This window comes from Oratosquilla oratoria, chromosome 2 (genome assembly GCF_046742065.1).
Source record: "Oratosquilla oratoria isolate Oo_2021 chromosome 2, ASM4674206v1, whole genome shotgun sequence".
Taxonomy (NCBI): Eukaryota; Metazoa; Arthropoda; class Malacostraca; order Stomatopoda; family Squillidae; genus Oratosquilla; species Oratosquilla oratoria.
The window spans coordinates 38223787-38233786 of record NC_134778.1 but is presented as its reverse complement, the minus strand read 5'-3'; the positions used below and the strand labels follow the sequence as shown (position 1 = coordinate 38233786).

The window sequence follows — 10000 nt, the reverse complement described above, 5'->3', positions numbered from 1 at the left end:
AGGATTCAGACTAACTTCTTCGAGACGGAACACCAGGAGACTGAAACCTTGCAGATCCCTGCAGGAGATTGTGAAACCTTACGAGATACTGCAGAACCTTGCAGAACACTGAAGGAGATTATGAAACTTTTCGGAACGCTCCAATCAATTATGGAACCTTGTGAAATCTTTCAGAATTTTGCTGGGCGCCTCGAGAACATCCTCTCCCTCTGACCGACCAACCCCGTCTCGCATCCGAGTGGTCGTGCAGCTCACCTGGATCCGAGTCAAGCAACCCGTGTACCGTTAGAATGAACCACCCGCGCTAATTTTCCGGGTAGACAACCTCAAGCCGAACATTCTTGAGTTCTTGCTAACTGAATGGGTTATGTGAAACTGAATGACATGAACTGGTGTTAACCTGAATGGAAAAGTAGGCATTATTCTGCACGGAAAGCATAAACCTTTCACTGCGGCGATTGGCTTTTAGATTTTCATTCTGGTTAATACTTGACTTCAGTTGGCTGAGGGATGAAGTTAGTGAGAACGGATTCTCGATAGGCCTAGATTTCGCTTTATTGCGAGGTTGTTGGCTCTTCGTCTGGCATTAGGTCAAATAAAACATAAACAGTTGTTGCTGCTGTTGCTGTTATTGTCGTGGTCGCTGCCTTTGTCACTGTCGCTATCATTGTCGTTATAGTTGTTTTACGTTGTCGCTTTCGTAATTTTTTGTTGTTGTTGTCGTAGTTGTTTCTTTTGCTGTCAATGTCAATGATGTTGTTGATATCGTCGTTGTTGTAAGTGTCGTTATCATCGTCGTTCTTATTGTCATTGTCATTTTTGTTGTCGTTGTCGATGTCGATATTGCTGTTGTTGTTGTTGTCGATGCCGTTGTCGTTGTCGCTGTTCATCATAGTCGTTGTCGCTCCCGTTGTCGTTGTCGTTGACATTTTCGTTGTCGCTGTCGTAACAATTGCTGTCGTTGTCCTTGTTGTTGTCATCATAGTTACTGTCGCTTTCGTCGCTGTCGTCGTCGTAATCATCGTCGTTGTCGTCATCGCCGCTATCGTCGTTGTCGTTGTTGTTGTAATTGTTGTTGTTGTCCTTGTCGCTCTCTTTATTGTTGCCATTGTCGCTGTCGTTGTTGCTGTCTCAGTCATTGTCGCTATCGTCACCATCGTCGTCGTCGTCGTCATCACGGCTGTTGCTGTTGTTGTTACCGCTCTCGTTATTGTCATTGTCAATGCCGTTGTCGCTCTCTCACGCTGTCGTTGTTGTCGTAATCGTTGCCTTTGTCACTGTCGTTGTCGTTCTCGTTGTCGCTGTCGTCGAAGTCGTTGTCGGTTTCTCACGTTGTCGTTAGATTGTGAAAGCTGAGTTACCGAGAAAATAGATGGTCCTAGAAATCGGTTCACAGCAACTGGTAGGAAAGGTCAAAAACAGTTCTTGGCGACCAACAGAGCCCTTACATGCTGAAGTACCGCCCCGAGACAAAGTTCTCAGTGACGTCCCACGCCCCCCTCCCATCACCACTTCCCACCTCCACCATCTTTTACTGCCTATGATCTCAATTTGTGCAACGTGATCATAGGATACCGGTGTACATAATGAAAAATAGATTTGTTGTGTGTGCCGTATAATTAAGTAAAAAGTACGGAGTAAAAATCATTTCACATTTTGTTGATTCTAACGCAAAAATCGTCGATTACGGTAAAATATTCAGGGCTTCTTTGATTTCTTTGTTTTCATTATTATGTCAGCTTTGTGGGCGGCAAGTCCAATGTAGAATTGCCGCGCCCCTAAAAATGCCACCTCCGGGTATACAGTATGCCATGTGATGGCCCTGGCGACCAAAGAAAATCAAATTTTCAATGCATTTCAAACTGTTACGCTTATGACCTTGATGAACAAGGGCAACCTTATCCATGAATCATACGATTGTGCCAACCTCTACAACATCACTCCCGCAAACTTTGATTTCGCTGTTCCACCTTCTGTCTAGTTTCCTTATTCTACGCTTACCGTTACGTTGCGTCTAGTCAATAAAAATCTTGTTGCATCTGCCATCATCTTTACAGGCTCTTTGATATACCCGTTTCCAGTTCCCTTTTCTCTAATGAGTGAAAAAAGGCGTAGGAATTTCAGAGTTCGAAATGAATAAAAGTAATTGAGAACGAATCGACTGACGATAAGAATGTAGTCCTCTGATCAGTTGCGGACCTTTACTCATCGAAATAGTTTATGATAGATATAAGTCTGGAAATAAACCGCCGGCTCGAGAACTGACGTCATAATCAATGCCGTTACTGTATATCGAGTTGACGAGAACAGCATTATTTATCAGCTTGAAAGGTGATGAAAAGCATATTTCAGGAGGCACGTACCTGCGGCCAAAGCCGTCACCTTTACCCTATGTGTTTTAGAGGCTGTTAGGGCATGTAACATTCACTGCTGAGATTTGGAGAGAAGTGTTGCGCCCCAAGCCGGCACTAGGAGGATGCAAGACTTGCACGCTTACGCACGGCCAGTGCACGCAGTAGGATTTTTTTTTTTTTGTAGACAACTGCAAAGTGGAGCATGCAGGTTTTACGTGGCTCTTCTTTTTCATGCTAATCTTAAGATGTGGCAAGGTGACGTATCTTCGATCATCTTTTTCATAGTTCTAAGATGTGGCATAGTGCTATCCTTGGACTGCAACTGAACCCAGGGCAGGATGGTGGAAAGTCCTCAACTTCTATTTCCTGTAATCGAGTCCAGGGAACAGCACAGAAGGGTTTCTTATTGCGAGCCATAACCTCCCCTCCCCATGAAGGCCCTAAGAATATTTCAGGGTCGACAAGGATTAAAAAAATGGAGTCCACGTGGGTGGAGGTGGGGATACAGCAATATAGGTCATACTGGTATACTTGCGTAGATGTTGCTGCCAACTGAAGAGAGAAGGGTGATTTTCTGGGACAGGCTGCAGCAAAACAAATATCTAACATTTGCTACTCTATATGAAGTGAGACAATCAGATGCAAAAAAAATGGCAAGGCAAAGACTGTAAAAGCAGACAGGAAATTTCTTCAGTGTTTCATCACTGCATATGAAGCAGGGCGTCCAGTCAACACCAACAGTATCATGGCACACGAACTGTTTGTTGTTCCTCTCTCTTTGACAGAAACGAATGGACAGCTTCGCTCAGGTTCAAAGGCTATTCTTGCAGACATCTTGACTGCCGGTATTCCTTGCACCAACAGCCTTGAAGCCACAGACCTTCAAGGTGAAGCAATGCTAGTCATTGATGGCCAAGCTCTGGTTATTGCAATTGGAAAGCCACAGGCAGCAAAAACTTTTGGAGACCTTTCAGACATTTTTGTAGAAAGTGTTTTCCAAAATGGAACACACTTTCAGCGCATTGATGCCCTATTCGACCATTATCATGAACACTCAATCAAAAGTGGTACACGGAAACGACGTGGGAAGGGCTTGGTGCCAATCCGAAGACCAATCGAGAGCTTAGACGTACCTCTTCCTGCAAAGTGGGAAAATTTCATTGCTCATGAAGAAAACAAGGCAGATCTTGCTCTCTTTCTTTCACAACAGCTGATTTTGAGAGTACCATCCAAAAAGACCATTATTGCTGCAGGTGGTTTTAACAATGAAAAACAGGTTGAGGCTTCTAATACAAACATTGACACTGATGGTTTAGAAGCTAAACATGAAGAAGCCGACACGAGAGCAGTTCTTCACTGCATTAAAAGTAAATCAATAAGCATAGTTGTCTCGTCAAGAGACACTGATATCTTGGTGCTGCTGGTTGCTAACTTCCACTTGATGTCATGTCAGCAACTGTGGATGAAAGCAGGAACAGCAAGAAAAAGGAAGTATATCCCAGTCCATGCCATTGTGAAAAAACTGCAGATGAAACCGCAAGTTCTCCAACTGCTTCCAGCTTTCCATGCTCTGACTGGAAGTGACTCAACCTCCTACATTGCTGGGCATACTAAGAAGAAATGCTGGGATGTGTTTTTTGCGGCATAACTGTCTGCTGAATGGGCTTGGTGCTGACACTGTTCTTACTGACCACACAGCAGTACAGGCTGCTGAAGTCTTTCCCTGCAAAGTGTATGGTGCAATGAATGCCGACAACATTAATGAAGTTCGATCCGGCATGTTCGTTAAAGGCATGTCAATAGAAAGATTACCACCAATGAGAGATTCTCTCTATTTTCACATTCGGCGCTCTCATTACCAGGTTTTTATTGTGGAGACAGGCACACCTTCAACACCCAGTTCTGCCTCCCCCTGAAACTATGTGGTGGAAGATGGAAGGGACCTCACTTATTCCTCAGCTCTCATCACTGCCCCCCATTCCAGATGCTTGTGAGGAGTTGATCACCTGTACCTGCACCACTGGATGTAAGACAGCACGGTGCAGCTGCAAGCCTAGCCCATGTATAGCATCTTGTAAATGCAGGAAGTCCAGTGACACCTGCATGAATCATATCATACTTGAGGAACTTTAAAATTAATAGTTTTGCTTAATAATTATAAAGAATGACAATGTGAAGCTGTGACACCCAAGTTACTGATTGGTTTGTATTATTTACAAGTAATTACACATTATTTGAATTTTTGTGCATGTATGAGTGTTTGAGCGTGTTTGTGTGTGTGTTGCTGTTGTTGTTTGCAAAGGAATACCCATTTCACTGAATGTTGATTGTTTTTTTTTCTTATGTTCCTTACAAGTAATAAATAAACAAGATGGTTTCGGGTGTCATTTTCCTTTTTTGTGATTTCTGGAAAAAAAAATAACTCTTACAGCTTGGCATACGCCAGATTCAGCACCCAAAAATCATTCAGAAACAACACACAGAATGCTTTTCCTCAAAAATGCCTACTGCATGTTATCTAGGCTGCTTTTTCCATTTTCTTTCCTAAGTAGTTGCACATATGAGATTGGTAGTATGTTTAAGAGAAGAAAGGTAGATGTGTAAGCGCTTAGAGAAACGAAACTGAAACGGAAGGGGTAGTTTGAGTTTAGGAGTGTGGTAGGTAGGTCAGGATTGTGGAGGAGGCGAGGTAGGGAGGGAGTGACACTGCTGGTAAGGGATGAGATAGGTAAGTGCGTAGTGGAGTGGAGAAAAATGTCTTCGAGGATAGTGTAGATGAAGGTGAAATTGGAATGGGAAATATGAGCTTTTGTGAGTACATAGTAGTGAGAAAAGTAAAAAGGAAAGGAAAGATTTTTGGATCGATTGAAATGAGTGTCTGTCGAGGAAGGAAAGGAAAGGGTAAAATATAGGAGATTGGTTGTAAATGGATGAGAAAATTACAGGACCCAAAGGGATTTCTCCTTGTCTGCTCCGTATTTTTCTCGAGTGGATGAGGGGGGGGGTGTCGCCATATAATGAAGTGATGGGGGTAAACCAGCTTGTGCTATCGGGCCCTGTTTTGCAGGGGCTGAGTCTCGCTGCATTGGCTCTAGCCCGAAAAAGTGTGACGGGGGACAGAGACGACCTTTCATCCATGAGAGGCTAAGATAAGAGGGACAGCATCTTTTCATACGTGTCTCGATGTTTACAGCCATTACGTAGAACCGAAGCCTTCTGGAGCTCGGAATTGTTTTTGAGGTAAGTCCCGGAATATTAGGAGGTAGTTTATATACACTACAGTATATAAGGCGTCAGATAACAATGATAATTACGATGTTATTTACTTTGACTTTAGCAAAGCGTTCGACAAGGTGCCACACCAGAGACTACTAAATAAAATCAAAGCCCATGGCACAGGAGGAAAAGTGTTAGAATGAATTAGAGCTTGGATTAGTAACAGAAAACAGCGGGTCACCATAAATGGAGTAAAATCTAGGTGGGGCAATGTTACTAGTGGGGTCCCCCAGGGCTCGGTTTTGGGTCCCTTGTTGTTCATTATGTACATAAACGACTTAGACGATGTGATAAATAGTGATGTTAGTAAGTTTGAGGACGACACTAAAAAAGGACGCCAAATTAGGTCAGGAGGCGACGCAGAGATTCTGCAGGATGATCTTAACAAATTGTTCACATGGTCGGTGAAATGGCAAATGAACTTCAATATCTCTAAGTGTAGCGTGTTAAACGTAGAGCTACACAACCCCGAAAATAGATACAGCTTAGATAACATGCTTTTAGAGAAAACTGAGTGCGAGAGAGACTTGGGAGTTCTAGTGAGTCCGGACCTTAAAACCAGGAAACAGTGCATTAGCGCCAGGAATAAAGCTAACAGAGCATTAGGTTTCATTGCTAGGACGGTAACGAATAGAAGTGCAGAGGTAATTATCAAACTCTATCTAGCGATAGTTAGACCCATCCTTGAATATGCGGTACAGTTTTGGTCTTCGTCCTACAGAATGGACATAAATTCACTAGAATCAGTACACAGAAGAACGACCAAAATGATACATGGACTCAGAAATTTGCTTTACGAAGAGAGGCTTAGGCACCTTAACTTACACTCTCTGGAAAGACGCAGAGTGCGGGGTGATCTAATAGAAGTGAAGTGGATCAAAGGTTATAACAAAGGTGATGCAAACAAGGTCATCATAATAAAACAACAGGGCAGGACTCGCAGTAATGGTTATGAACTGTTAAAGCTTGTCCTCCGTTCATATTCGGTTGAAGATTAGTGTAAAGAATATCACTTTTGGATGTAGGTGTCGTACTGTGTTATTGTGTATTTTTTCTGGTTCTGAAACTGTTTTTCTAAGGTAGGAATGGGAGGTGTAATACTCCGCTTCTTTGAATGATCGGTTGTATCCTTGAAAGGAATGAGGTGTAAAATCTTATAATGGCTTTGACTTGAAAGTACTCTTTTAGGATATGAATTCTGGTCCGTAATTTGTGTGGCCAGATGTCAGGGATTTTTGCTATTTTTTCAGCCACTTTAGAAGGTGAGCTGATAGTATGGCCGTTGATTTGGAGAGCAGGAGGGAGTATAAGGGTGTTTTATTGCATTTTTTTTAGGGGGGGGATGGGAACTTTTCCATATTTTCGGGATATGCATCTGGGAGGTGGTAGTTGATATATACGTTTGCCATGCGTTCCGGCGTGTTTGTTCTCTTGATTTTTTTTAGTATGAAGTTCTCTAGGTTTCAGCTTTTTTAAAAGCGTCAGACAGTCCTCTTTGCTTTATGGGCTGTAGCACAGTCTGGATTCCACGAGGGTACTGTGCATCGTAATGTAGATGCTGAAGTTTTAGATTTGATAAGAATGCTACTAAATGTCTATGATTTGTAATATAGGTCAGTGTTGTGTTAGTTGTTGGGTTGTATTCCATGATTTCCCCAGATTACGTGGCAAGGAGGCACAGAAAGCATAAATAATGGCAGTATTCTCTATATTAGGACATCACGACAGGATGTCGCTTTCTGACATGGTTCGAGGAAATCGTATAGACGACCTTGTCGTCTTAAAACGAGCAATTGGGAGGGCGTCCACGCGCCTCACCAGCGCCGCCCGTTAAGAATTAATTTGAGTAAAAATGACTTCGATTACAGTATTCTAGTTTTCAAATCTCCAAATATCAAAATTTCTTTCCGTCATGTATTATGCCTGAATGATGAACTAAAAGATTATAAACATATACGAACGTTAGACATACTGTTGAAATGTTCTTAAAGAGAAGTTTAGATTTCTATAAGCGAAGTTATATTCTAGTTTTTCAGATGGAGGTTAGAGTTAGGATGTGGGAGGAAAATAACTCGGTGTGATAGCCCTTTTATATCATTTGGGGGCTCTCGGAGGAGGATGAATTGGATGGAAAGGAGAAATGGGTTGGGTATTTTTCTATTCTCAACTTTCTTCTCTGTGTCGGCAGTCTCGCAACCGTTCTCTTGGAGGCCATTTGTCCCCAGCAGCAGTTGGACTTCCTCCGCAATTTAATCACGGAGAAGGATTCTGGAGAAGATCTGCGAATCCGTTCCGTACAAAGATGTTAACTGGTAGAGCGAAAGGGGTTGTAGAGATGGACCTCAAAACTCCCACTCTTCGAGGAGTCTGACGCGTCGAAACGTGGAGTTGTCAGGGTTGAACTCTCCCACCGTCACGTGCCCATATCCAACGTGGCAGTACACCAGGAAGCTGCAGATGATATATATATATATATATAGTTATTCAGTGTCGTGGTTCAATGTTCATATTCTAAGGCCGTGAACCTACAGTGGGCAGAACTGCAGCTCAAATGCGGTTCTCCCTTGATTGCGACTCTGCTTGGGATTATGGCCAATCACTCCCGAATGCAGAATGAATTTGTCTGGCGGTAAGACAGACCGTCTGACTAAGCCTGACATCCCTGCAATACTTTGCACAACCCTGTAGTGTTGTAATGGATACATTACAGCACCTGATCGGTTGTGCGGACCGACGAACAGCACTCCCCGAAAAAATAATATTTACATACATACATACACACATACATACATACATACATACATACATACATACATACATACATACATAAATATATACATACATATAGCTTTTTCCCCCCTTACAAGGGAGGTAACCAAAGTCAAATGCATAAATCCACTCCCACCAATTTCATTCCCACATCCTCCTCTCCCATCACCCCTCTCTCCCTCTTTTCTTGGGTCTTCCTGGATCACGGGTCATCCCTGCATCCCGCCCACCGCCTTGGGTCAGAAGCAATGCAGCAAGACACAGCACATCCACAGCAAGGTTGCTTCACTTAATCAGCGACCCCCTTCTACGTCCCCTTATGCAGAAAAAGAGAAGACGGGGAGAAATCGCTTCGGGCTGCGTCAAAATATCATTCACACATGCTCCATCACCCCCCATCCCTCACCCACTCCCTTCACAGCATCATCCATACACAACCATTCTCCACTCACCCCTATCTTCTGTCATCACCCTTTCTTATTTAACAGACCTTCCCCTTTTTCCCAATGCCCCTTTTACCCCATCCATCCATCTCATGTTCACTCCTACCTCTGTCTTCCACACTCCTCTTACTAATATTTCTTCACTTATTCTTTCCATTTGTCCAAACTATCACAATATTCTTTCATCAACCCTATCTCCCAACTCCTTTTCAATCCCCGCTCTCTTCTTCACCTCCTCGTTTCTCACTCTATCCAGCCTAGTAACCATTACCATACTTCTTAGGCATTTCATCTCAAACACATTTAATATGTATGTACGTATACTATGATTTTAAAGAACACACAAAAACCACTCCAAATCAACGGATTATTCACATCAACGGACACCGTTACCACATTTTAGTCCGTTAATGAGAGGTCATTCTGTAATTATCTCAAACTACTTCTCCTATGATAAACAGATAAACAAAATTGTCGGAGAATCCTACAACTTACTTAGATCAATAAAAGTGGCATTTACATATTTGAACGAAGAAATTATCCAAAAAAAATATTGGTCATACTGATAAGGCCTAGACTAGAATATGCGGCGACATTGTGGTCATCCAGTACCAAAAAGAATATAAAGAAAATAGAAAGAATCCAGAGAATAGCAACAAAAATGGCACCTGCACTTGCAAACTTGTCATATGAGGAGAGATTGGCTAAACTGGAGTTACCGACTCTGGAGCAAAGAAGAGAGAGAGGTGATCTACTGACCATCTACAGAATCATGAAAGGCACAGAAATACTCGATAGAGAGGACTTGTTAAACTGGGACAAGAGAAGCACAAGAGGACACGGAAAATAAAAAAAACATAGCTACAGAAGAGATCTGAAGGAAAACAGTTTTCCACTTAGAGTGGTGGACATTGGAACAAACTGGACAATGAAATAGTGTGCGCAAAAACTATTCATGAGTTTAAGAGCAAAGTAGACATTGTGAGATATAAAGGCGGGATACCACGAGCGTAGCTCCCCTTCCCGCAAAATACAACCAGGTAAATACAACTAGGTGAATACACACACACACACACACACACACACACACACACACACACACACACACACACACACACACACACACACACACACACACACACACACATGTATATATAT

General features: G+C 42.7%; 1 protein-coding gene across 1 annotated transcript in view; it reads right to left on the bottom strand.

The window, feature by feature from the left end:
* Positions 1-7458: 7458 nt before the first annotated feature.
* Positions 7459-10000, bottom strand: part of LOC143033410 (protein O-mannosyl-transferase 2-like) — a 58123-nt gene continuing 55581 nt past the window's right edge. The window contains exon 17 of the mRNA XM_076198809.1: positions 7459-8081. Coding sequence (XP_076054924.1) covers positions 7973-8081 — 109 coding nt within the window. The 3' untranslated portion in view covers positions 7459-7972. The remainder of the gene's footprint in view (positions 8082-10000) is intronic.